The following is a 27,961-nucleotide window of genomic DNA, read 5'->3' on the forward strand; positions in this document are numbered from 1 at the left end:
TATCCTGACCTCGATGGCTATTAGATTCTACCTATGGAAAAATCAATAAGTACGAAAGCTACAAAAATTGGTCATCATACTCTTTGCCAGATGATTAGAGAAGTGACTGTGAGTACAAAAAGAAGAAGATCAAGGTTGCTTAGATTTCTCAAATGTCATATGAAGTTTGAAGGGACACCTCATGCAATACATAAGAAGATAATGGAAATGTCTCACAACTCCCTATCATCAGAACCTGGTGTTTATTTAGAAACTCCCTATCATGCAACTCTATAAGGTTACTTCTTAGATAATCAGGTTCATGCTATCATAACAGAACAGTTGTGAATAAAATGACTAAGTGGGTTCTGGCCGCAATCAAGAAGTCTCCATTGCAATTCCTTGGAATCAGATTTGGGACAGCATGTGTATATGCTCATACTGTCGCGAGAAGCTGCGGATGCACCAATTACAAGAAGCTCATTGCCCAGGGATTTGAATGCTACACCCCAACCTCTATTAACATCAGCTCTGACCGGAACCAATCCTAAGTTCTGCCATGAATTGCTCTTTTTCAGATACAACCTTAATTCATTTGAAGTAGTCTCAAGTGAATAAAGCTCATTGCTTACAACAGCAACAAGGGGTGGCGACTGAAATGTCTCAGCTGGAAAGTCTTTCAACATCCCTGGAATCAGTTTCCATTCATTTTTACATTCATCATAGGCCTCTCCACAATCAAGAGGCTGATTGTCTTGATTTCTGCCCCCAATTACATAAAACTTGTTATCCATGTAACAACCTGAGCAAAGCTTTCGCTGTTTATTCATGTCCGAAAGTTGGTCCCAGGATTTAGTCTGTGGATTGTACCTCTCTGCTGTATTCAAGACTCCACAACCGGCTTCCAACCCGAGCCCACCGGCTACATATGCAAAGGTGCCACAGCTAGCAGAGGCAAATAGGCACCGGGGACTTATCATGGAAGGACCCTTAGACCATTTATTTGTTTCTAATTCATACCTCCAGACAACACCACCATCTACCTCCTTTCCTGAAACAATCAGATGAGTACCAGCACAAAGTGATTCTTTATCCCCCAATTTAAAACACAGTTCTGATGGTAACTCTGGAAGCATTCTATTGGACTTAAATTGCCTGTCAAATGCCCACCAACTGCTATGGCCACTTGCAAACATAAACACACTTGTTTCTTCAAACCCATATGCCTTTCTTATCTTGAGGAGTTCACCACTCTTCAGAAGAGAGAAAAATCTCTTGTTCACTGAATAAAACTTCCAGTATTCTTCTCTCGGAACCCGGGCGATGATTAGATTCTCCAAATCATCATTGAGAGAGGGTACAAATGTATAATCTGCATCCTGAGGTTCTTCACCTGCAGAACCATGAAGCCTACTCTCACTGGAAGAATATCCATCCAAATTTGTCATTGCTTTCTGATTAGCACCACAAAGCTTCATCTTTTTGGGTGAACTAACCAGATGGTCATCACTACTATTCCCAGCAAGCACCCATCCTTCCAAGATTTCTTGATTGTTTATGCCCGAGTTCTGTATACCTTCTTCCCCCAGGATTTCTTCGTCCCTTGACATTGATCAGAAGCCTTCTAGACCACAAGATTCTGTCAAATTGGCTAGTGAAAATCTCAATCTCAATCTATTATTACCACCCAAATAACTTGTTCTCACTACTTATTCTTGGGTAAAAAATATGATGAAAAATTCAAACCCAAAAGTGAACATTAAACCATCAACTGAGACAACCACAACCGTGAGTTAATATTAGGTAAACATCCTTTGAAAATTAAAAACCACAAAAAAGAAAAACAGAGAAACAACTATAAACCAGATGAAACACTAACGGCAAAGACCAGAAAAAAAACAGACGTGGATGATCAAATTAAAGAGAGATATGAATATAGACACATCGATGCAGATCTATTGATGACAAAACAGATTTGTAAAGGATTTTCTCATTATAGACTCTACAAAAGTCAATAAAATTCCCACAGGCAAGATGGAAAATTGTGACCATCTGACTATTTCTGTTTCATGAATTGATAATTTTTTAAGACTGAGTGCATGTTGATAGAAACCTTAGAAAATAAATCATCAACCAACAAGACACTTCAGATCCATAAAGGCATGTTCAAATTCCTCTTTAAAAGTGAGATAAGTCTTAATTATAAAATAAACCCAGAAACAACTGAAGGAAAAAAATATTAACTATCATTTCCATACATGAGTTGAACACATAGAAATGAAAACTACAAGTGAACATATGCAAAGACAGAAGAAAAAAGAAGAAATAATTATAGCATGAGCTGATTGACAAGTGAAAATAGAAACATACATAAACACATGCACAGAGAGAAGAGAACACAACAGAAGGAGTGCAGGCAAAGAGTGTACCACAATATGAATTATGAAATGAAGAAACAGAGTACAAATAAGATAAGGACATAATAAATGAGATGCAAAGAAAACATACCAGAGAAGGGAAGTTTGAAGTCAAGTCAAAGGAAGAAGTAAAAGAAAAGGGACGGTTACAGACTTGAGTTGCTCATACATAAACAAACAGTGAGAGAGAGAGAGAGACACGAAGGTTCAAGAGTTTGAAGCAGTCGCTGTAGTAGGAGTGACAAAGGAAGAAAGAGAAGAGGAAAATGAAAGCATGAAAGACTTGCTGTTATAATAAGAAAGTAGAGAGCAAAAGAGAGAGTTGGAGGCCATTTGAGACAGTTGAATAATCTGAAGACACCCCATCTGCTGAAAATTTAAGCTTAATTTAGTAATATTGTGGGGATAACGACAATTGAATTTATTAATAATTTTTTTAGTATTATTCGCACTGTTGTCATCACCAAAACCCACAAATGGTTTTTGAAATTAAAAAAGCATCAACTTTATTACACACCGTGTTCTGTGTTGCGTTCAAGACTGTCTCTATGGCTTTTTTACGGTTAAACTTGAATCAAACTAAATTAAAATTTAACTTAATTTATAGTAATTATGTTTGAGTTTGAGTTTAGATTCATCAAGCTCATTATAAATAAACTCAAACTTAATTCATTTTGAGCTTAAACTCGATTAGAACTTGATTCGAGTTCAAACTTTAACTAACTTATTATTTAAATGACGTCGTTTTAATATATATTGATCAAAACAATATTATTTTATATCAAAATTTTTCGTTTACGAGCTTAATAAGTAGCTCAAGCTCAAAGTTAAAGGCTCAAACTTATTTAGGATTAGCTTATTTTAAGCTCGTTTGACTCAAACTCAAATAAACTCAGTTTGAATCTATTGAATAAGTAAATTCAGAATAGAATAATTAGATTTATATCTATTATATTAAATAAATCAATATTTCATAACTCAAATATTTTTTTTTGAAAATTCTAATACTCTGTCAATTTTGTTAACTCTTAAAAAGCTTTTAATTTGAGAAATATTTTATCAATAAAATTGAAAGATTATTTTGAAAATTATTTGATATAAATTATTACTATATTCGATAATATTTGATAAAAATAGATAAATATAAATAATTATTGTATTTAATTATAAGAAATAAAATAATATTAATATATTATTTTATTTAAATTTTTTAGTATAATTATTTTAAAATATTTTTATATTATTTGTTATATTAATTTAAAATAAAAATATTTTTATCCTAAAAAATTAATAAATAAAAATATAATTATAATAAAACCAATATTACTTTATTAATCTTTTAATATTAAAATAAAGATAATAATCAGATTACTTTTTATATTATTTATTATATCATTATTAATAATAAAATATTATTAAAATATTTTATTATTTATAAATTAAATAAAATAATGTAAATAATAAAAAATATGTTTATAGAATAATTTTATAAAACGGTTTTTGATCGTCTCTATGTTTCTTTAGCGTTGAGCTCTTCCTTCTTTTCTATATGTCGAAGCCAAGAACTATATATATATATATATATATATATATATATATATATATATATATATATATATATATATATATATATATATATATATATATATATATATATATTTAAGAGCAGGAAAATAAAAAGTAATTAAATAAGTGAATTTAAAAAGGGAAAATTAATTAAAACAGACACGGAATTTGCTGTGTAAGCTTTTTCGATAAAATTTATGTAGTTTTAATTTTTTAAGCAAACCTTATTTTATATTCCAACAATACGCTTTATCTTATTTCTTCCTATCCATATTAGTTTTTATCATAAAATCTTTTTTTTTTTAGAGTATACATATTAAGTTTAATTTTTTCGTAATTATTAAAATTTATATATCAAAAACAGATTAATTTCTGATGTAATAGTTGATATTTACATGCTTTTAGAAAAATGATAAACATAACTACACAGAGAGTGTGTGTGAGTTGTGCACAGGTGCTAAAGTTGTGCATTCTTTTGAAAGGGTGCAAAAATTAGGAGATGGTGCACGTTTTTTCAAAAGGGTGCGAAAATGTGCAAAAGGGTGCATGTTTTTTCGAAAGGGTGCGAAAATGTGCAAAATGGTGCAAAAATATACGAAAATGTAAAGAGGTGCAGGAACATGTGAAGGGATGCATAAAAATGCAAAGGGATGCATGAAACTGTGAAGGGATGCGTAAACAGTGAAAGGGTGCATGAACTATGAAATGGTGCATAAAAATATGAAAATGTGGAGGGGTGTGTGAAACTGTGAAAGGGTGTATAAAAATGTGAAGAGATATGTGAAAATACAAACAAATGCGTAAAACTACAAACGGGTGCATAAAAATACAAACAGGTGAGTAAAGATACAAAACGAATGCGTGAAAATATAAAACGGATGCGTGAAAATACAAATGGATGCATGAAAATGTGAAGGGGCATATGAAAATACAAACGGATACGTAAAAATATAAACAAGTGTGTGAAAATACAAACAAGTGCGTAGAATATAAAAAGAGCACGTGAGATATATTATATTATAAATATATATTATATTAATAATATAATATATAATATATAATATATTTTATATATTATATTATATATTAATAATATATATTATTTTTACGCATCTCTTTACATTTTTTACGTACCTCTTCACATTTTTTCTGCACCCTTTCACAGTTACACACACCCCTGCACAGTTTCACGCACCTCTTTACATTTTTATACACTCATTCACATTTTCCCGCACCCATTTCACAATTTCATGTACTGTTTTACATTTTTACGTACCCTTTCACATTTTCCCACACTCTTTCACAGTTTTACATATCTCTTCACAGTTTCACGCACCCTTTTATATTTTTACAAACCCTATCACATTTTCCCACACCCTTTTATATTTTTGCAGCATTTCGCACATTTTTGCACCCTTTCGAAAAAGCATGCACCCTTTTACACATTTTCACACCCTTTTGAAAAAACACGCACCATTTCCTAATTTTTGCATCCTTTCAAAAGAATGCGCACCTTTAGCACTCGTGCACAACCCACACGCACTCTCTGTATAGTTATGTTCATTGTTTTTCTAAAAGTATGTAAATATCAACTATTACATCAGAAATTAATCTATTTTTAATATGTAAATCTTAACAATTACAGAAAAATTAAACTTAATCTGTATACTCTAAAAAATAAAAGATTTTTTGGTAAAAACTAATCTGGATAGAAAGAAATAGGATAAAGGGTATTATTGAAATAGAAAATAGGATTTACTTAAAAAGATAAAACTATAAAAATTTTATCGAAAAAGGTTTATACGGTAAATTTTGTGTCTATTTTAATTAATTTTCTCTTAAAAAGGTATTTGTTTTGGTTCATTTTTTGGGATTAAGGGATGAGGGGATCCAGCTCAGATGACATAAATTTTCACCAAATCCTTGGTTCAGTTGGGATTTGGAAGTAATTGAATTTTTGGTAAGAATTCATTGATTAGGTTTTAAAATGTTTATGGCAAGTAAAGATCAAGGCATGCAAATAAAGTGAGAGGACACTTAATTTTTTTTTTTTTTTCAATTGACAAAGTTTAAATTTTAAGTTATATAAATTAATTATGGCCCCAACTTTTTTCAAGGAAAATATATTTACATAAATAAAATAATTTTAAATTAAAGATACCTATTATTATATTTGAAAATATGTTGTACGCACAGATGACATTTATGAAAAGGTCTGTACAAAACTTTAATCTGCCTAACTTTTCAAAATGTCAAAGTAAGGTAGAAGATGTAAAATCAAGCAAATACTTGTAATGCAAATTATAAGGCCCAAAGAATATTCCCACCCAAGGTTTGGTGCCAAAATAAACTTTCACCTGCGAGATTTTAAAAACTCAAGTATTTATTTATTATCTAATTTCTATTAGAATTTTTTGTTAAAGTTAAAGATAAAATCGTTATTTAGCCATTAAACCGTAAAACCGTAAAAATTTATATTATTTTTCTTCCTTAGTTTGAAAAACTAACAATTACTCTTCATGATTAAGTTTTAAAAAGTTACTATTTTTCTCCTAGGGTTTGTAAAACTAATTCGACGAATTTCTGGTGAACAGCGACCCCTCTCTTCTTTCCAATGATGTCTCTTCCGACGACGTATAGACTACAAAGGCATTGTCTAGACAAATTATCTTCGTTTAGACAACGAAAAATCATTCAAATGAAGGTTTCATCTGGATTAGTCCGTTGAGAGAGAGCGTTGGAGGGAGAGACATCGGAAGGAGGGGGAAAGAGCGGTCGTCGTTAGTTAGAAATTCATCGGATTAGTTTTCCAAACCTTAGGGGGCGAATGAAAACTTTTCAAAATTTAATCATAGAAGAAATTGTTAATTTTTCAAACAAATGGGTGAAAATGGTATAACTTTTTATATTATTTAATATTACTGGTTAAATAACAATTTTATTTTTAATTCTAACAAAAAATTTTAATGAAAGTTGGATGACAAATGAGTATTTGGATTTTGAAACCCTACAGGTAAAAGTTTGTATTTGCATTAAACCTTGGATGAGAATAAGTCTTTTGGCCAAATTATAAACATTGTATATATTTTTTTTTTGTAACGAGAAATCCTATCCAAACCAGATTGTTCTTTCTAAGTCAAATCAATCATATTGAATAGGTTACAACTACAGAACAACTAATTCAAAAACATTATCTTGATATATCACATGAATAATACTACAAATGAGTCACATATAATATATCATTATTTGATTAGATGTTATTATATCTTTAATTTAAAATTATCTAATCGTTTAATAATATATATTAAATATATATTTATTTCTGTTTTTAAAATAAATATATCTCAAATTTTCTATCTTATAAGCCACCCCTACGAGGCTCTAGACACTATATTTGTATTATTAGTATAGAGTAGATTTCAGATTTCTAATTTCTAATTTCTAAATCAACCAGAAATAAAATAATGTGTACAGTACGTGACAGAGATTTTAGCATCTTGGAATAATAATATATGAAAATTTGGGAATTGCAGACTCACTGACAGCTGACGATTTCTTTATTTAATTAGCCAATAGTAATGAGAGTGATTTCAAAAGTTAAGATTATTTTTGAATAAATAAAAGGTGTATTGACAGCTGAGTGTGTTGTCGTTTTGCTTTTTATTTTCTGTATTTTTTCATTATAAAAGTAATGGACACCACCTCCACCAGTACAGTAAGCATTTCATAAACTGACCCCCTTTTAAGGGCAACCTAATTAAATACTGTGTCGTTTCATGTCATAATTATTATTTATAAGTTGGTATTATCAACCTGATTACCTTAATTAATCAACAATAATGGATTGATTCAAAAAGTAATTACTGTCAAATATTACTATATAAAGATTTCTTTAATATTCTCAAAATGAGAACCTAGAAGCTATCGTTTGATAGGTCCTTCAAGAAGAAATATCATTTCAGTCACTTTAAAATGGGCTAAGGACTTATTCCAACCCAAAGTTTGTTCTATATATATAAAGTCTTATTTGTAAAATTTAAAAAATGTAAATACACATTTACTATCTAACTTCTATTAAGGCTTATTGTTAACTATAAAAGTTAAAAAAAATTATTTAACTAATAATATTTAAAAAATATTTTTTTTCTTTTTTAGTTTAAAATATTAATAATTTTCTCTTACATAAAAGTTTGAAAAATTATAATTTCTCCCTTAGATTTTAATTCCTGGCCCTCCCTTCTCCCACAACTGTTCTTGGTTGATCTCTCATTTGACACAAAGCCAACGATTCGAAGCAAAGTCTTGGAAGATCTGTCACATGACAGATCGTCACGCTTTGTCCAAGTCTGTCGTGTAATAGATCTCGACCATTCTTGAGTGTAACGGATTCTCATCATCCGACAACACGTTAACGAAGATGAAGATTCACCTTCATTCTTCATAGTTATTCATCGATCTTTCACCTTCATTGTCTTAGTTCGTTGGTTATTGTTCATCAACAACAAAGAAAGAAGAGAGAAGTTGCTAGTGCCGGAGATGGTAGTGAGAGAGAAAAGAGGGAAAAAACCTTAGATTTGAAAGAAAAAATTACTTTTCAAAACTGAAAAACTTTAGACAAGAGTAAATTTATTAATTTTTAAAATATGAGGAGGGAAAAAATAATAAATAATATTTTTTTTAATAATATTATTAAAAAGATGGTTTTATTCATATATTTAAGTGAGAAATTTGATAGAATTTAACTCATAGGTAAAACTTTGAGTTTTTTAAAGTTAACGGTAAAACTTTGTAATTACATCAAACCTTGGGTGGGAATAAGTTTTTTCGCCTTTTAAAACGTGGCAAAATAAGTTGGCAGGGAGTCTAGATCAATGAGCAAGAAAAAATTAAAGTAGCCAATTACTTAAAAACAGAATTGAATATGTTAATTAAGTATTAATACATCTGTTAATAATATTATTTATATAGTTAAGGGCGGATTAATTAGTTTAATTGAAAAACCAATTGCAGAGAAAGATGCCACTGCCACGCCCTTATATTATATCAGAGAAAGTGGAAGCCCATTGAATAAGGCTGTTGGTATTTTTTTTAATACAAAGTTCGTGTTGGGTGTCCACTGATTAGAGTAGTGGATTTGCTTTCCTTAATCCTGGATTAATTAGTCTTAATCTAGGTCCCACCGTCATAATTGTGTAGGTTTAATTAGTATTTTGTATAAGACGGGTGTCTCGACTTAAGGGTCTAATCTCCCTAGGCTAATCAGCTTGCTTTCAATTTCTGCCCACAGATTTGGAAAAAGCAATACTAAAATAATAAAAACATTTACACTAATTTTTTATTACATCAATAAATAAATATTAGATATTATATTATTATGTAATCAATTAATTTTAAATTAAAAATAAAATAATATTTTTTTATATAATAATATATTGATTATATACTCAATTATAGAGTACATTTTCTTATCCGTCCCTCAATTATGTTAATTAGCACCATTAATTTAAAAAACACATTATTTTGCCTAAAATTATCTAAATTTTTAATATATTTTAACATTTATTAAATATATAAAAGTTATAATAATAATTTTACTTTGTTTAAAAAAAACTAATTTTTTTTATTTTTCCTTAGTTTCTTTATTTTTCCACACTTTCTTATTTCTTCTCTCCACTCCTTTTTTTCATAATATTTTTCCACCTCCATTCTCTCATCAAAATACTTTGGCTCTCTCTAAACTCGTCCCCTTAAATACTATTAATGGTGTTTACAATATTTCTTGGTCTGAATCTCACAACTCTCTTATAATTGTCACCATTACTGACGATTTCATCAAAGTTTACGACATGACTCATTGCCAACCCCATCCGCTCACTCTAGGAACACGCTCTTGAAATTGACTTTGCCAATTCAACTATATGTGTCACCTCTTTCTTAATCTAATATTGGGACACTATTGTCAAAGGTGGTTGGCGATGATAATAATGACCACAAAATAATTGTGTGGTGATAGTCGCGATGACAATTTTGCCCAACCTTCATTTCAACAACCATGAAACTTTAACAATACTGTTGCATTGCAATCCAATAGCCTTGAGTTTCTCACTTTATGTCGCCATAACATTTACCTAAATGTACACATCTTCATTAACACTACAAAATTTCCCCCAAAATGTAGGCATTTCTAGCCGATATTGCACTCACTAGGAAGACACATGCAACAATATTGTGTCGATGTTAGAGTTTGAATCACTTCGGTAGAAGTTTTGTCTAGATGATTGGCATCTTAGATTGATGTGTGTTATGTTTGAGATTTTGTTTGATCTTATGCTTTGGTAGTTAATGATTCAGTGAGAGTGTGTTGATGGTTGTGATGAGAATGTGTTAATGGTAGTGAAGATAAAGAAAACGAACGAGATATATATAAAATAAACGAGAAAATAATAATAAAAAATAATATAATATAATTATAGTAAATATTTAAAATTAGTTATGATTTACTTTGTTAAAATCAAAAGTTTTATATTGACATAATTATGTAAATAGAAAAATAATTTTTTTGAAATTTAATAGATAAAAATTGTTATTTATGTTAAAATATGGGGGAAACATAGTCATTTTGTCGGAACCTCAAACATTAATATAAAAATAATTAACCCCACTAATTCGTGTTTAGACAAAATGGGATTCTTACCTAAACTAGCCACTTTCCCGGATGGCCACAACTCACCGGGAGGGCGCTTCAAAGTCTGTCCGAAAAAAGAGACAAATTCCGCGTTTTTCTTTTCCAAGCTTTTCAATCAACAGTAACTTGCCTTTTTCTTTTAAAAAATATTATAAGAAATGTGCCTCAGTCATACTTGGTGTGCCTTTTGTGATGCGACCATTTTGATAATCTGAAGCCACTATTATTTCGCATCCAACAGTCTCACAGGCATACGATCAAACACCTTGAGCTCATTTGAAATCCCACTGAGTTTCCTCCTTTTTGTTTCCGTAATAAAAGATAGTGCAGAAATGGGAATCCAGGCCAATGACAAAGCAGAGGCGGTGCATGAAGCAGTAGACCACAAACACAGTCAGATTTCCTAGTGGCGTAGTGTCCACATCCATATGGATTCTAAATATCCACCATCCCAATCCAACTCTCAACGGTGAAGACAAAAAAATTAGACAAGTAATGTAGAAGAAAAGACTTGACTCACTGTTTGGAAGTATTGCTGATGGTTGATTTACTGAATTATGTGTGACGGCAAGAGGAGATAATGATGCTTCATTTTGATAAGGCTTTGAAAAGTCGTCACATCAGCCCATCACAGATTTTAGTTTCAACCAATCAACACAAACCAAACAAAACAAGGAGCATGATTTCCACCTATGAATTCGACGCGTACCGCATCCATATAATTGATTTTACAAATTCACGCCGCATTAATTAGAATTGACAAGACGACAGAGCAACTGGTTTCTGGGTTGCGGTAATCCGTGGACGGCATGAGAGATTCAAGTTCAAACCTAACAAAAGAAGATGACTGAGTCAAAGTGGTAATCCGATTGGAATATAATTCTTTGTTAAAAAAAAAGAATAATTGAGTGAAAATTCTTGAGAGTTGTAGATGGAAAATTTTTTTATAGTATGGTTGAACGATATTTTATGTTTAATTTAAAATTAATTAATTATATAATAAATTATTATTATTAATGCTTAAATGATTATTAATATATATAATTTTATTATTTACTTAAATTAATACAAAATAATTATTGTATTAGAATGAGGTTATTTATTGATAAGGGTGTTTAAAATTATTTGATAATAAAATTGAATTGCTTTTTAAATAAAAAATCAAACTAAAAAATTGGTTCAAATACTAATTTAAAAATATTAAAAAATCGATATTTGGTTCGGTTATTGGTTTTTCTTTTATTAAAAATTAATTTACCAAATGAAACCCTTCAAAAAAAAAATACAAATTTAATAAAAAATTAAACCTAATTTTTAAAAGGTTGGAAAAAAAATTATAAAATAAAATGATTCTTTCAAATTCAATTCAAAATCAGTTGATCGAAAATTCAGTTTGATTTAAATTTAGTTAACATTTAAGTCAGATTGATTTCAAAGATGCTTTTCTCTATGCCAAAAATTTCGGTTTGATTCAAAAGTTTACTGAGTCAGAGGTGTTGTTGGTCAACCTTTCCCATTACTTACTGAAATTCGAACCCATAATTTTCGGAAGGATTGGTTTCTCCTTTTTGGGCCGGGCTTGACTTGGTTCCAAATCTGATTTTGCTCTGACGGGGCCCTATATTCGGTTCAATTTGCATTCAAAACAGCATGGCCGATACCGGGTCAACCCATGACCGAAACAGAACAAGATATGACTTGAGTAAAGGCCGACAAAACCCGCAACACAAAGCATAAATTGTGAGCATCAATGGCGACCTCACTCTCCAACTTTTTCTCCTTCATCTTACGTTCAAACCCGCTTCATCACCATCACCCTCCCAACTCTCTCTTTCTTGTTAAATTGTTTAAAAACGCTTTACTTTCAAATGTCGTTCAAGAGAGCCACAATTCGACTTCTTCACTCTTATCAGCTGAATTGGCCTCTGTTCTATGTTCTTCTCTTGTATATGCAAATACTATTTCCTTTAAATCTGCATGCAATGTTCAGGTGATTTTCGATGAGAATGAACCGGAAGAAAAGCTGTTGAATAGGTTTACAAGAGAGGTCATGAGAGCGGGTGTCATTCAAGAGTGTAAAAGAAGGAGGTTTTATGAGAATAAGCAGGATAAGAAGAAGAGAAAGTCCCGTGAGGCTGCTAAGTGCAATCGTAGAAGGTTTGCTTTTGATTCTTATTTCTTTTTTGTTTGTTTGATAAAAAGGGGTGTGAAAGATTTGTTTAAATTTAATGTTTGCTGAAAATTTGTTCTAACCGAGATAAGTAACTTGTGCAATTGTTATGATAAAGTGGAGAACTTTACAAGAACAGAGTGGTATACCTCTTAATGTGGCTCAGTTGAATGATCAAATTTTCCATATTTCTGTTTCCGTTCCAAAAATGCTTATAAGAAAGAAAGTATAGGTTTCATATTTATCTTTTCATTGTTATGTCTGAGCTAGCATGTTGAAAATGCTGGCTTTTGTGTTTTCTCTTTGCTGTAATTATGTCTGTGTTTTTGTGTGTTAATTTTCTACATAGCTGCCATGGTTCTTCAAATTGCAAGGTGCTGGTAGTTGTATTAACTGGTATTTGATTAGGGAATCTCTGAAGTGTACTTAAAAATTTGTGATATTATAAGTGTCTTGAAATGTGTTAGAGCTCGAGTTTACGTGAAGAAGAAGAGAGGAGGCAGGAAGGCAAAGCTGAAAACACAAGCTGAGGAATTAGCAGATAGAAACGGTAAAGATACCACTGGAAAGGCCACTATGGGAACAGAGAGCTGCAATTCTAAAACAGGGGGAAGCAATATCGTTGATAACTTTGGTGAGCAGTCTGGAGGAGCTCCAGATGGCGGCAACTCAGGAGCAGCAAAAGCAGCAGACAGGCAGCAAAAGTATGGGGATCTGCTGGGAAAGAAAGGCACTTTAAAGATATTAGAAGCTGAGCTGGCACATGAGCATTGGTGGAGCCACAGTGAGGAGTCAAATGATAAGGGCTGGGGAGGAGAAGGAGAGGGGATTAGGAGAGAAGAGAAGAAGGAATAGAGGGAGAGGACCAGCCTCTCATAAGCTGGAGTATTGTGGCCTGTTGCTGGAACGTTTATGCTTTACTTGTGAACCCTTTCATGTTTTATTTCTGTTTTAATCGAACTTGGTTATTTTGTTGGACGCGATGTCTGTTTTGAAGCATTATTGTCTGTAATTGCCAAGACTATAGAAATGCAGACATTTTATTAATCTTATTGCGTAATAGATTCAGTACAGTGGGAATGATATTCTCTCCCTCATCTCAGTTTCTTTTACTGTTACATTGAGAAAGAACACAACAGGAACCCAGGTGTACGCCTAACAAACAGAAACCTCCATTCACACGACCACAAAGTAGGAAGGAGGATACTTGGTCGCCCCGCTCACTACTCAGGTACCTAACAAAATGCCACTCTAAGTTGACTCTGTATATAGATTAGATAAATTTTACATATTAATATCTGGTGGTGTTGTGGAATTCTTGTGGTTATAAGCGGGTTTATAAAATTCCTTCTGCCTGTTTATCCTTAAATTGCATTCAAAGTGATTATGTACCTCTCATTTTTTGCACCACATGATCAGGCGCCCCAGGAGGAAGATTTTCTTCACAGAACAGGGAAGAGCCATCAACAAACAAGATGGAAGAAGAAGAAGATAACTGGGAGCTGCCTGAAGGAGACATTCCTTATTGACTACATTTGACCATGTATTGTATCTGTAGAACTATCTGCTGTGAATTTGATTTTGAGAGGCTTTTATTTCTTGTAAGTTGTATAAAGCTAATTCTGCTGTTTCATTGACTCCCAGCCTCGTAATTTTTTAATGCAAAGTAATGATTTCTTTTACTTGAAATTTATTCTTCCTTTAAACTTATAGAAGTTCAGTTAATATATGGTTTGGCTTTTTGCCCAGATTTTCTTGGAAAGGTGCTAGTGAGAAGTACCTATACTTATTTTTCTTGAATCTTTTATCTGGAGCTTTAACTGTGCGCAGAAATTAACTTTGTGCAGTTTAAATTCTTGCCCATATATGGGAGCTCACTATGCTTGTGATGAAATCGGAGATATGAGACCCTGAAATCTGAATTATGGCAGTGGTGACTATGATATGGTTGTATTATTAGAAGCTTATGAGACAAAAAGAGCACTTATGATTAGTATCTTGGATGGCCTAGGCCTTTAGCAGATTGATGATCCTAATATTTCAGGTCAGGTGTATAGCCATGTCTGACTGGGGGAATTTCATATGTTGAATTATCTGTGTTTCTTTTCAACACTGTCTCATCTTTGTTTGTTTAAGTAGGCCAATTCGCTTCAAGGAACAACTTGTGCTGGTTGACATGTAAGGAACAATTCTCTTTATGCCCTGCATTTGCTTGGAGCTCTCCATGCAAACGATGATCCTTGCACACTAGTTTCTTCTGTGGTGAGTTCTGTGAAGTGTCTCCAATCTTCAAGCAGCAGCTTCATGTCATGCACCTTACTTTGAACGCTGTCACAGCAGTTTGCCCGTATGGTAACTATTTGACTCATGTTCCTTCTTGGCTGACAGAATCCATTGAAATGAGACTCCTCCAGGTATTCAGTTCCAACACCAAACGTTTCCAAGGAAGGATAAGTTACAGCAGCCTCACAGAGAGATTCATTTTGAGAATTTGGATACAAAACCTTTTGCAATTCCCAGTACTTAAAGTACTCCAGTGATATTTCATTAGCTTTCAAGTAAAAGAATCCCCCTTCTTCTACCTTGCTAATGCTTGGTGGATCAATTGAGTAGAAATAACACACAATTACCAATTCCTTCTTGTCAGGGATGTGCGAAACCGGATTTCTAAGCCACATCACGTCTGCATCCTGAAATGGCAAAATTGTCAGGCTTCGGATATCAAAATAACAACAAGACGCATCATGTCATTAGCATAACCAAACTTACTGTGAAAAACAAATTGTAACCCAGTTCAACCACTTGTTTAAATAACTTGAACTTGAGAGGAGTAAGCGATGGCTTTTTGGTGGTGACAAGGAAGAAGCAATGGGAATGAATGGATTTGCAATACTGAAAGGCCTTGCCATCCAAAGCAACAATCACCAAGTGATTCAAAAAGTGTTTGGTTCCATGGCCAATACGAAAGCTTTCCAGGAAGAGATCGAGAACAGAGCCAGGCCTTGCCCATGTTTCATCAACAGTGGTCAATATGACAGATCGATCTTGCATTGCTGCCCTTCTGAGTATTTGCTTCAACCCAGCATTTCCCGACTCCTGCTATAACAAATAAACAAAATAGACAAGACTTAATTTCTTTTCCAGTGGTAGGGTCAAACAGACATGTGAAATATTAATCATGTCTATAAAATATTAAAGAAAATCTTACAGGTTGAAAGTCGATCCCTCCTGCTGCAGGTTTGGAGAAGTTGTATGAAAGAAGCATAACGAGAATGATTAACAAAAAAATGAGACAACAAGAAGACTTTATGATTCTCAACGCCATTTTTTTCTGCAAACAATGTCAACTTTGGGGCATCTACAGGTTTCATGACGCACAGCTTCATTATATTAATGACTCTAGAGAAGGAAATGTATATACAAAGTAAGTAAGAAAAAATTTACCAAAGTCCTTCCAAGCTACCAAAGATAATACTGTATTAAAAAGGAAAACCAAATGCAATGACTATTTCCCACCACCTTTAATGAGGGGACAATTATTTACTTTCTAAATTTGAAAAACTTTTTAGTTTAAAAAATCAATCAAACGTGCAAACAATATACACAAAATTTAATATAAATAATGATATATCATCGTATGATTAAATGATTTTGAATTAAAAATTAAAAAACACTCAATCGCATAGTAATACATCATCATTTTTATTCACTTAGTATTTGTGTATATAATATTTTTGAAAAATTGAATATACGTCTTTCACTTTGATTAATGAAATTCTATTTTATTTTAATGTAAATTACTATTTTATTCTTTGTAAATATAACAACAAAAATACTTTCCACCTTTAAGACAAAAATCAATTACTAATAAAGTTAAATTATCAATCACTAATAAAGTTTAGATGATCAATTTGTCACTCCATAATTATAATTATATTATTTTTAAAATCTTTTTTTTTTTTTTTTTTTAAATTTATTTCTCTCCTCCCATCATTTCACCATTAACATTACCTCATTTGATGACCCAATTACCGTTATAGCATTCTCTAACATAGAATTAGTCCTTCGGGGTTAACCAGGTGACTTTTATGAGAAAAGTAGCACAAAGGGGGCTTGAGGGCTTGTTAAGGAAGGAAACAAGGGCCAGCAAAAAGGGGAAACCGAAAGGTGTTTTCTAGTTCCCCCCAAGTCAAAAGGTGCTTGTGGGTGGGGGGTGTCACGATGAAACAAGGGAATGAAGGTCGCATTGAGTAGGATGTTTTCTTCCTTCCCACAATGATGGCTCTGCTGTCTTGGGGAGCGCTGAAGCTTGCTTCTTCGTAGTTTCTTGGTCATCAATACGACATGCCTTTAAAGAAGCAATCTCAATCTCTGTACAATCAAAATTTCATGCTTTTGTGGAATCCTCCCTGTCTTTTGATTGAACTTGTGTAGATAGATATTCCCTGGTAGGGTCGATAGCAGTACATTGTGTGGGACGGAGTTGAGCACCCTTCTTGTTCCTAATGTTGAATTCTAAAACTAGCGAGAGATTTTCCACACTTCTTTCATCCATCTTGTGATTGAGTGAAAACTTTGACCCGAGTAGAAGTGAGATGTGCCTAGAAACTTGGAGTCTTGAATAAATTTAAGTACTTTTCTGATGTCTCTCTCATCACCTTTAAAAAATATCGACATTACAAATAGATTCGAAAATATCAAAAATGGGTCATTGATGCAATCATAGCTGGTAAAACAAAGAGAATGGACAATAATTGAAAATGATAAAATTGTATATCTGTTTTGAATACATAAATAAACACAAATTTGATGTGTTATCAAGTTATTGAATGATTTTAAATTAATAATAAAATAATACTCAATCATATAATAATATGCATTAAATATATATCTATTTGTATACTCAAAATGAGTATATATATATATAGTATTATTCAATTGAAAACAGTTGAATCAAATAAGATTGGGCTACACTGGTTAACAGATCTTTCTTCTTTGGAACACCTAAATTTGGGAAGTATTGATCTCAATAAGGCTAAGACTAATTGGCTTCAAGCTGTGAACGTGCTTCCATCTCTTTCGGAATTGCACCAATCAGGTTGTCGACTTTCCATTGTTCCTCAGTCTCTACCACAAGTTAATCTTACAGCTCTTTCAGTACTTGATCTCTCCAATAATGCCTTCAATTCCCCGATACTTCCCTTTCAGCTCTAATCAGCTCCAGGGTGGGGTTCCTCATCAATTTGCAGATTTGCAATTCACTCAAAGCATTGATCTGTCAGAGAATTCATTTATCAAAGGCAAATTACTGAAAAAGCTAGGCAAGCTCTGCAATTTGCGTTCGCTTGATTTGCCGTTCAACAAGATTAGCAGCCAGATGACATAATTCAGCGAGGGCTTGTCAAATTGCATCAACTGCAGGTTAGAGTATTTGCATTTGAGTTACAATATGCTGGATGGAAATTCTGAAATATCTTCTACTCCATAATAATTTTTTTTCAGGATCGATCCCGGACTCCATTTGAAATTTATCATTCTTACAGGAATTCTACCTTTCTAAAAATGGAATGAAAGGAACAATTACAGCTAGTCTCACCTATATCGGGTGCGTTGGGCAAATTGGGTTCTATTTCACTTACATTCCTGACGCTGAGCAACAACAACCAGTTTTCTGGGGAAGTTTCTGCAGCCTTGAAGAAGTGCACAGACAATAGTACTCTTGATCTTGGAGATAATAAACTTTCAGGCAACATTCCGGCCTGAATAGGAGAAAGTTTCCCATCTCTGCTAATTTTACGTCTAAGGTCAAACTTGTTCCATGGGAAAATTCCCTCACCATTATGCAATCTCTCCTCTCTTCATATACTGGACCTAGCTCATAATAATCTTTCAGCCTTGATCTTACAATATCTCGAGGCTGGGGATCTTGAGCTTTTCTATGAATCATTTGACAGGAAAAATACTTGAGAGCCTTGGAAGTAAAAAACAGTCGGAAATTCTTGACCTTTCCATAAAAGAAATGAAAGAGCAATGCATAGAAAGTGAAGCTGTTTGCATGAAATTAAAAACAGGGTATAGCAATGCATGAAACGTAAGGCTACATCGAAAGCAAGCCATCTCATTCATCACTGAAGATTGTTGCAGCAATGCAAACACAAATCAATGATGAGAATTATTGGAGAGCTTAAACAGTATCTGTAGTATATTATACAAACACAGGATTCCCTCATTTTGTCATATTGATTATAATTTCTGTAAAAGCCACCCTCTTTTGACAGTGGGTATTAATCTACCTCTACTTTTCAACCATCATCATCAGTCGTCAGTGCCAAAGTAACGATCACCAAACTCACCCATACCAGGGATTACTCGGAATTCTTCATTCAAACCAACATCAATTTCGGAAGTGACAATTTTCATAGACGGAAACCTTTTACAAACACAATGAATTCCTTCTGGAGCCTGAAGTTAAACCATAAGATCAGTATATTAAAAACAAAGAACATAGAAAGTATCAAAGTAACAAAAATTACTCACAGAGATAAGGTTGAGGAATATAATACGGGATTCTGGTACTCCTTTCTGTATGAGTAGTTCAATAGCTTGGTTAGCAGAGTTCCCTACAAGAAACCATCAAAGTCAGTTTCAATCATCATATAGGTTAATGGTATATTGTCAATAACATAATAGTGCCCACTTATAATATGTTAGTAGTTTGGTTAGCAGAGTGCCGGCTTGTAAAAATCGGCAAGCACATGGATTTACCAAGGGCTGAGATATGCAAGCAATGCATCATTTCTGCACCCTTATTTCAGATCTGGAAAGATTGGCTTGCAATTATCAACAAATCAATAGCGAGTGTTGAGTTGTATATGAGTTGTATCTCTAAATTAGGAAGGATATAATTAGGAATAATTAAGGATATAATTAGGGATAATTAAGGAGATTGTATCTTAGTAAAACTAGGAAAGTACATATACTATTTCCTACTCTAGGATTTAGAAATTCATATAAGTATTGATGTAAATTCACTTTTCAATATAAAATATTTTTCTCAAGGTTATTTCATATGGTATCAGAGCCAATTTAGGCTTTTAAAATTTTTCCGGTAACCTTGGTTTATTTTCCGACGAACTTTTCCGGCGTTCTTTTCCGACCACCGTGTTTCTATCCTTTTCCGGTGGCCGTGTCTACACCATTGTGATCAGTACGACTTCACCGACAATTCCCTGAAAAGAGAGCCGCCATCCGTCGATTCACGCGCCGAGCAGAAGTCTGACTACCTCCATCGTCGATCTGTTTCTTCGGCGAGCGTGCATCGACACCGCCTCTTCTAGTCCTCTCAGAAGACGCCGACGAGTCTGTCTGTGGTGACTTCATCGTCATCGGTCATCGGAATCGGCGTCACGCTCCGGCTGTTTCTATCTCGAATCGTCATCTCTGATCTGCTTTCCCGACGCGCGTTAGGCTACACTACCGGCACTGTTAAACTCGGAATATTCCGACGAGTAATCACCTCATAGTCTCTTCGCTGTCCGTCGCCGTCGCCGTCGTCGTTCGCCGGAACAGTCCCACAGTGTTGATTTTGTTAATTTTCTTTTATTAATGGCCAGTGAAGGATCTTCAAAATCAGGTGCATTTACTCCATTTCTTTCACTTCCTGCTGCCGCCTCTAGCCCGGCTGAGGTCCTACATCTTGATGACCAATTTCCTATTGCTATCCGTAAAGCTGTAAGATCCTCTCGTAATCCTCATCCTATTTATACTTTTCTTAGTTATCACCGTTTATCCTCACCATATTATGCCTTTGTGTCCTCTTTATCCTCCATTTCAGTTGCTAAATCTATTCGTGAGGCTCTTTCTAATCCAGGTTGGAGGCAAGCAATGGTGGATGAAATGACTGCATTACATCATAATGGTATTTGGGAATTGGTGAAATTACCTCCGGGTCATTCCACTATCGGCTGTCGTTGGGTTTACACAGTCAAGACTGGTCCTCCTGATACTATTGATCGTCTCAAGGCCCAATTGGTCGCTAAAGATTATACTCAGGTCTATGGTTTGGATTATGGTGACACATTTTCTCCAGTGGCTAAGATGTCCTCCGTTCGGTTATTCTTATCTATGACTGCCATTCGTCATTGGCCCTTGTTTCAGTTAGACATCAAAAATGTCTTTCTTCATGGTGAGCTTCAGGAGGAGATATATATGAAGCAACCGTCTGGTTTTGTTGCTCAGGGAGAGTCTGATTTGGTTTGTAAACTTCGACGCTCACTATATGGCCTAAAACAATCTTCACGTGCCTGGTTTGGACGCTTTAGTACAGTTATTCAAGAATTTGGTATGACTCGATGTGAGTCGGATCATTCTGTATTTTACAGACACACGTCGCGAGGAAAGTGCATTTAGCTGGTTGTTTATGTCGACGATATTGTTATTACTGGTGATGATCAGGAGGGTATCAATCAATTAAAACAACATCTATTTAATCATTTCCAGACCAAAGACTTGGGAACACTTAAATACTTTCTTGGGATAGAAGTTGCTCAGTCTAAGACAGGTATTATTATCTCTCAGAGGAAGTATGCTTTGGATATTTTAGAGGAGACTGGGATGTTGGATTGTAAACCTATTGATTCTCCTATGGACCCTAATACTAGACTTGTGCTAGGACAGGGGGAGCCACTTGTAGACCCTGGGAAATATCGGAGGTTAGTAGGTAAACTCAACTATTTGACTATCACAAGACCAGATATCTCTTTTCCAGTTAGTGTTGTCAGTCAATTTCTTCAATCTCCATGCGATTCTCATTGGGATGCAGCTATTCGGATCCTAAGATACATTAAGAAAGCACCAGGAAAAAGATTACTCTATGAAGATAAAGGTCATACTCAGATTGTTGGATATTCTGATGCTGATTGGGCAGGATCTCCGTCTGATAGGTGCTCGACTTCTGGATATTGTATTCTTGTTGGTGGTAACTTGGTTTCATGGAAAAGTAAAAAGCAAGATGTTGTGGCTAGATCAAGTGCAGAGGCAGAATATCGCGCTATGACATTAGCTACCTGTGAGCTTGTATGGTTGAAACAATTGGTTCAAGAGTTAAAATTTACAGATATATCACAAATGAAGCTATTGTGTGATAACCAAGCAGCACTTCATATTGTTTCTAATCCAGTATTCCATGAGAGAACGAAACATATAGAAATAGATTGCCATTTCATTCGAGAAAAGATTTTATCAGGGTGTATAACTACCAACCATGTCAGCTCTAATGATCAGCTTGCAGATATCCTTACTAAGTCTCTTAGGAGTCCTCGTATTGAATTCATTTGTAACAAGTTTGGTGCATATGATTTGTATGCTCCAGCTTGAGGGGGAGTGTTGAGTTGTATATGAGTTGTATCTCTAAATTAGGAAGGATATAATTAGGGATAATTAAGGAGATTGTATCTTAGTAAAACTAAGAAAGTACATATACTATTTCCTACTCTAGGATTTAGAAATTCATATAAGTATTGATGTAAATTCACTTTTCAATATAGAATATTTTTCTCAAGGTTATTTCATAGCGAGTACCTCGTCCCTAATCTTTTGTGCTGTTTTCCATTACATATTAACAAAGACATCTTTTGAAGATTGTGATTCCAAGTAGCACAGCTTAAAATGGTAATACAAAGATTCTACCACAAATAAATCAAAAAATAGCAGCTACTTGCTGTAGTTGCAATGAAAAAGAATAAGTTCTGTCATTCAAGCAGTGATTCTCAAAATTGTCAAAAAAAAGGCTGAGATTTTCTTTACTCTCTATTTTCTACCGTCAGTTAAAAAAGAAAAGCCTTTTGGCAGAAGAGGATAAGGAAAAATAAATAAATACAAAAGAACAAGATATGAGGACCACAAAAAGGTTTCTTGTTAGCAAATTACATTTCTAAGCCTATTTAGGCACAATACAGTATGTCAGATAACAAAAAGAAGAAAATGACAATAAAACTTCAGGGAAATAAAGAGAAGTTACCTGTGGCAAGAACAGGGTCAAGAAGCAGGACATGCCGTTCTGAAATATCCTTGGGAAGCTTCTCATATATTAACTGATCATATTGGTGAGCAAATTGAAGACTAAAATTAATTTTATACAACCTTCAGTACCAAGGGATGCAACTCTAACTCTGGTAATCTTTTCTGCTATAAAGAAATCTTATTTACCTGTTTACCATTATCTCCGTCACGATGAATCAGAAATTTTCCAATTTTAATTCCTTTGCAGCATGCACGCAATGCATTTTCCATGCTCTCACCACTACAACATAACCGGAGGAATGTATTAGAATACCGACATCTGATCTCAAGTCGCGTTTAGAGAGTGAGCCTTTGCCACCACTTGGGATGGGAATGGCCAGCCCACTGTATCAAGATAAATTAAGTCACTAAAATTCAACAAAGCAGGAAATTCCCCTATCAAGGCTCATGTCCAGCTTCGAGAAGGACATACTGAAGATTAGAAACCGAATTAATAATTATCACATGGCATAAGATGGATATTGACATCATAAAGCAAGATCCAAGTACAATGCTGTGCAACTATAACTAACAAACCGAAAACCTCACGAAGTTTCACCTACGAACAATGGAGACTCCGCACAACTTCTTGCAAAAATCAACCCCAGTATAAAAGGATCCTGAAAAAGAATAACAATTTTTTTCCAAGTTATGGTATGTACAAGCACAATAAAAATGCATGCAAGAACAGAGAGTCCGCTCAAACTTTATCAAGCCAATTGTAGGGACATAAGTAAATTCAAAAAGTTTATGAATGTTTATGGAATGTGGGAACAGAAGAAGAGGAGGTATTACAGGGAGGGAAGCAGAAATAGACAGAGAGATAGAGTTCCAAGGGATTCAGAGTGAACAAAATGTCAAAGCAAATATTAGAGACACACAAATTCATGAAGTTGATGTTTATTTCTAGGATGGGGGTAAAAGATAAGAACACAGTAAAAATGAACTTAATCTCGCTATACATTATTCTACTGCACCTGTAGGAGTAACTACTTGCTTTTCAGTGAATGGAAGATGGCCAAGACCATGCTCCACAACCTAGAAGTCAAAATCAATACAACCACTAATATATTTTACCATATGAATGAACTAAAATTTCAAGGCCTAAAAATGAAACAGCTCAGTTAAACTACAGAATTAGCCAAGTTATGAAATAAGATTACCAGACGGATAAGTCGATCAGAGTAAAACACAAAATCATGCTTTGATATCTCCCTGTCTCGTATCAGTGTATGCATACCTCTAATCTGAAACATGGGTCTCTAGTAAGGATATAACTAAAGAAGTACTAAGGCCAAACATGTAAACAATAAAAAAAGACACCACATCAGAGTGCAGAGTCAAAAGGGAAACTTAATGAAAGAATTTCCATCAAAATGTCATGGTGCAAAAACCCTGCCTGCTAAAGTACTTGCAGAAACCAAATCAGCACAATCCACATGCTTTTATATTTTCCAATCACATCAGGCATATCTTAAATTACTGTAATCCAGGAACTGTTGACCAGTAAAACTTAGGTCTTTGTCCTGTGAAAGTGACGGACACTGGCTCAGAAACAGAAAATAGCTGTTCTAGTATTAACAAGTGGAGGCATATGATGCCATATTTCTGTTTCTTTACAGAAATAAACCTAATAGCACATAAGGGAAAAAGAAAAGCAGCATTACACACAAAAATTGATACCTGGAATGTTGACTGAATCACATGGACATTGGGATATATTTTACAGAGATCATGCAGCCCAAGCTTTGTGTGGATATGTTGCACAATCAAATTTATGGCAACATGATTTTCACCTCCGCGGGGTATGATTACATCTGCATACTTCTTTGATGGAAGAACAAAATCTTCAAAGGCAGGTTTCACAAACTTGGCATACTGCTAACTAACAGAATGTTCACAATGTAATTACAATTTGAAATGCCATAAGAAGTATAAACTATTATAACTAAAAAGGCATGCAGATAACTTCCAATAATAGCAAGATTATAGTGTCTGTGGAAATTAGAACCATACATGAGATGAAAGACAGATTTTTTAAAATTTTTATGCAGTAGTCCATATGCCACATGGTCAGTTTTTCAAGTGGCAAACTAGGAGTTTCTATACTTCTGGATGACTCCTAAAGAGTAGGATTTCACATATACATCCAAATACTTAACAGCATATTGAACAAGTTATGTACTTCTATAGATACTCAAAATGCTCCTTTATAATAATATATAAATCATAAGGTCAAGTAGCACAGACAAATAGGAGCATGAACACAAGGTCCAAGGCTTCATCCAAATTAACTCCCTATAGATTCCTAATGAAAGTTAACTAAATCATTCTGTATGTTAATTAAAAATATCAAAAAAGCCTTGCCTGTTTGAGAACAGAGTCTACATCCCTACCCCTCTCAACTGTGTCACGTCTAATTCTACGAGCAAGCCTCACATCAGCATCTACACTCAATAAAAGTCAATCATTATAAACAGGAATAACAGAGCAAGCAAGCAAGCAAGCAGGTAGAGGAAGAGAGAAATGCAACAAAAAACATTTTGACAACTGCTTTTCCCATTAGACTGTCAAAGTTAACTCTCTAGAGATCCAACAACAACCCCCCTACACCCCCACCCCAATCATGCAGGTCTCTGTCAAGACATACATGTGCTTGTGCACACATACACAAAGCAAACCTTGCTTAACATTTCAGCAAAATAGGTCCAGTTAACCTTAAAACAGGCACACCTATAAAGTATATCTTTACAATCTATAACAAGATACATGAATCGTAAGAGCCTATATTTGAAAAGTGCACAATCTTTAGTCTTTCCTTTTAATATTTAATTTACCATTTTAGAGAACATCCTATTAGGAAATCAAATTGGTAAATGGCAAAGAAATTAATGCCCTAAAAATAACTATCCAGGGCCATCGGACTGCTAAATACACACGGAGCATATTTCCACATTTCTATATTATAAAGCCATGACATCAAAATTGATCATAACAAATATACAAATGAAACCAGGAGAATGAGAAATACATTAATATTGGTGGCTAAGATAAAAAAAACTGATTAAAGGGTTCAAACCTGCGTCAACAAAAATCTTCATGTTCATCAAGTTGCGGACACGTTGATCATGGAAAACCAGTATGCCTTCCAGGATAATAACATCAGAAGCATTCACCTAGTGAAGAATTTAAGAGTAAAATAGGATAACTCTGATTTGATGAAAATACTATACTGAGTCTGCAAGTTGTTAAGTAAATACCTGCCGAAAACTATCAGAACAGCGACAGTGTTTCTTAAAATTATAAATCGGAACTTGGTAAGATTGCCCAGATTTGAGCGTTTTAATGCAATCAAGAAGCTGCTCAGTGTCAAAAGCATCTACAAAAAGATTAATATATAATTACAAACAAGAAGTAGAAAATTTCCTCTAAGAATAGTGTTGTCCGGACTTCCTAATAGAGAAAGTATTACGTATTAAGGATGTAAAACGTTCTATGTGTGTCCGTTCAATAATATCATGCCAAACATCACTTATTTTCTCTTTTATCGAAACAATTGCAACCATAACCAGTTGATTTCATAACAAATGTACATATGACATGATACATAATATGCACATACATATGACAAGTACGTCCTCCCACATTAGTTCTCTCCAATACCGACATGAACTAGGTAAAGTAATGAATGAAAAGGAAAAAAAAACAGAAATAAAGTTCAAATAAAAAGTTGATAAAGTACCAGGATGATCAAAATTATACTCATTTACATGTTTTGATTCTTCAGGTGTCAAACCACGATAAAATGAATCCTGCATAATATACGTATAAAATAAAATCTGAAACTGGAAACTTCAAGCAAAATAGCAAAAGAAGCAATGAAAACAGACCTGATTGACAAGGACAACACGATGATCATGAAGTTGTTGGATGATCATATCACAAACCGTGGTCTTACCTGAAGCTGTACCACCCGAGACTCCTAAACATTTATAGTAGATAATCCCACACAATCAATAATCAAATTCATACGGAAAAAAAAGGTACAAAAGAAAATATTTAATTGACGTGAACACAACGTAGAAGAAAGTAAAAATGAAATTGTAAAGCACAAATAGTAATGTTATTAGAGTAAAACAAGTCTAAGATTATCCAATTTAATCCGAGTATTAACATTAACGAAAAAAGGATTTCAATATACAGATAGATACTAATTATCATTAATAATCAAACGTGAAATTCTCTTCCAAAACTGAAGCAGTCTAAACATTGTCCAAGTAGAAACAGAAAACGAAAACAAGAAGCTGAGCTTTTGCTTCGGTTAATTTAAACTTAAAAAAAGTTACTGCTGAAAGCAAAATAAATAAATAATAATCATTTCGAAATTTTTTTCAAATGTGATTAAAAAGAGAGTGATCTACCGATAACAAAGGGTTGTTTGGGAGCGTTAACGTCGGCTGCGGCGGAAGCCGAAGGCGATGAAGCAGGGCCGTCGATGCGGAGGCCGGAGAAGTGAGGTCCGGAAGCCTTCTCCATCACGTAGTCTATCGAAATGGTTTCTTCAGGCATTCTGATTTTCTTTTCCCTCTGACTCCAATTAAGCAAACACAAGCCAATGGTGAGGACTATGACTCAACACAATAAAGTAGCTGTTGTTACTTGGTTTGTTCAGTGGCGTTTCTCTCACGAGAATCTCATGCTCATCGGATCGGCTTCTCAAGCATTTCAATATTTAGACGTTTAAATTGCGTATAAAAGAAAATAGAATAAGAATAAATAAATATTTATTTATTTATTTTCACTTACCAAACAATTAATAATAAATATTTGGAATAAGAATAAACATATATTTTCTTTCCTCACCAAACGATTAAGAATAAAAATTTAGAATATGCTGGTACGATTTTCACTTTTATTATTCATAGCCAATATTTTTTAAATTAGATTGGTTATTGATTTGATAAAAAATATAATTTGATCTGGATGATTATTAGACTGATCAATTGTTTATAAATGGAACAATATTTTATATATTTAATTTTGAATATTTAAATAATATTTAATTGTATAATATAATTAAAT

The 27,961-nt window shown here is 33.6% G+C and overlaps 4 protein-coding genes and 1 pseudogene across 13 annotated transcripts; 1 reads left to right on the top strand and 4 right to left on the bottom strand.

The window, feature by feature from the left end:
- Window positions 1-113: 113 nt before the first annotated feature.
- Window positions 114-2,753, bottom strand: LOC123223853 (F-box/kelch-repeat protein At3g27150-like). Of its 5 annotated transcripts, none has more exons than XM_044647272.1 (2): window positions 2,488-2,753; window positions 114-1,600 (listed from the first exon to the last, which is right to left on the bottom strand). In XM_044647272.1, exon 2 carries the CDS (start codon window positions 1,587-1,589, stop codon window positions 300-302), a length of 1,290 nt encoding a protein of 429 aa, XP_044503207.1. In that variant the 5' UTR covers window positions 1,590-1,600; window positions 2,488-2,753; the 3' UTR covers window positions 114-299. The 5 variants fall into 5 exon arrangements, with proteins under 5 accessions (XP_044503207.1, XP_044503205.1, XP_044503203.1 ...); XM_044647270.1 differs by having other exon boundaries at window positions 114-1,653; XM_044647268.1 differs by having other exon boundaries at window positions 114-1,750.
- Window positions 2,754-12,363: 9,610 nt separating this feature from the next.
- On the top strand, window positions 12,364-15,957 carry LOC123223942. The gene is made up of 4 exons (XM_044647441.1): window positions 12,364-12,807; window positions 13,288-13,673; window positions 13,905-14,051; window positions 14,240-15,957. Exons 1-4 carry the CDS (start codon window positions 12,401-12,403, stop codon window positions 14,347-14,349), a joined length of 1,050 nt encoding a protein of 349 aa, XP_044503376.1. The 5' UTR covers window positions 12,364-12,400; the 3' UTR covers window positions 14,350-15,957.
- On the bottom strand, window positions 15,016-16,085 carry LOC123223943 (uncharacterized protein At4g15970-like). The gene is made up of 3 exons (XM_044647442.1): window positions 16,029-16,085; window positions 15,590-15,916; window positions 15,016-15,510 (listed from the first exon to the last, which is right to left on the bottom strand). Exons 1-3 carry the CDS (start codon window positions 16,083-16,085, stop codon window positions 15,016-15,018), a joined length of 879 nt encoding a protein of 292 aa, XP_044503377.1.
- Window positions 16,086-16,877: 792 nt separating this feature from the next.
- On the bottom strand, window positions 16,878-17,497 carry LOC123223944 (annotated as a pseudogene).
- A 1,302-nt stretch (window positions 17,498-18,799) lies between these two features.
- Window positions 18,800-27,630, bottom strand: LOC123223928 (uridine kinase-like protein 1, chloroplastic). 6 transcript variants are annotated; one of them, XM_044647416.1, is made up of 14 exons: window positions 27,301-27,624; window positions 26,770-26,861; window positions 26,622-26,691; window positions 26,140-26,258; window positions 25,959-26,055; window positions 25,247-25,326; window positions 24,563-24,703; window positions 24,043-24,126; window positions 23,857-23,917; window positions 23,439-23,499; window positions 23,027-23,120; window positions 22,839-22,911; window positions 19,358-19,440; window positions 18,800-19,282 (listed from the first exon to the last, which is right to left on the bottom strand). In XM_044647416.1, the coding sequence occupies exons 1-14, from the start codon at window positions 27,446-27,448 to the stop codon at window positions 19,136-19,138; spliced, it is 1,350 nt and encodes a 449-aa protein (XP_044503351.1). In that variant the 5' UTR covers window positions 27,449-27,624; the 3' UTR covers window positions 18,800-19,135. The 6 variants fall into 6 exon arrangements, with proteins under 6 accessions (XP_044503351.1, XP_044503350.1, XP_044503349.1 ...); XM_044647415.1 differs by having other exon boundaries at window positions 24,563-24,706; XM_044647414.1 differs by having other exon boundaries at window positions 24,563-24,757.
- Window positions 27,631-27,961: the final 331 nt, after the last annotated feature.

Source organism: Mangifera indica, chromosome 8 (assembly GCF_011075055.1).
Source record: "Mangifera indica cultivar Alphonso chromosome 8, CATAS_Mindica_2.1, whole genome shotgun sequence".
Taxonomy (NCBI): Eukaryota; Viridiplantae; Streptophyta; class Magnoliopsida; order Sapindales; family Anacardiaceae; genus Mangifera; species Mangifera indica.

What these genes read in the sequence shown, in the direction of transcription:
- LOC123223853 (XM_044647272.1), bottom strand. Translation starts at nt 1,589, where the DNA reads ATGTCAAGGGACGAAGAAATCCTGGGGGAAGAAGGTATACAGAACTCG.
- LOC123223943 (XM_044647442.1), bottom strand. Translation starts at nt 16,085, where the DNA reads ATGCTTCTTTCATACAACTTCTCCAAACCTGCAGCAGGAGGGATCGAC. An exon ending in GAGGGATCGACTTTCAACCT is followed by an intron (nt 15,917 to 16,028) that starts GTAAGATTTTCT and finishes TTGTTATAGCAG; the next exon opens with GAGTCGGGAAATGCTGGGTT. An exon ending in GTTACAATTTGTTTTTCACA is followed by an intron (nt 15,511 to 15,589) that starts GTAAGTTTGGTT and finishes TTGCCATTTCAG; the next exon opens with GATGCAGACGTGATGTGGCT.
- LOC123223942 (XM_044647441.1), top strand. Translation starts at nt 12,401, where the DNA reads ATGGCGACCTCACTCTCCAACTTTTTCTCCTTCATCTTACGTTCAAAC. An exon ending in GCTAAGTGCAATCGTAGAAG is followed by an intron (nt 12,808 to 13,287) that starts GTTTGCTTTTGA and finishes GAAATGTGTTAG; the next exon opens with AGCTCGAGTTTACGTGAAGA. An exon ending in TCGCCCCGCTCACTACTCAG is followed by an intron (nt 14,052 to 14,239) that starts GTACCTAACAAA and finishes CCACATGATCAG; the next exon opens with GCGCCCCAGGAGGAAGATTT.
- LOC123223928 (XM_044647413.1), bottom strand. Translation starts at nt 27,448, where the DNA reads ATGCCTGAAGAAACCATTTCGATAGACTACGTGATGGAGAAGGCTTCC. An exon ending in GAAGATTTTTGTTGACGCAG is followed by an intron (nt 25,327 to 25,958) that starts GTTTGAACCCTT and finishes TATTGAGTGTAG; the next exon opens with ATGCTGATGTGAGGCTTGCT. An exon ending in GGAGTCTCCATTGTTCGTAG is followed by an intron (nt 23,121 to 23,438) that starts GTGAAACTTCGT and finishes GTTATGTTGTAG; the next exon opens with TGGTGAGAGCATGGAAAATG.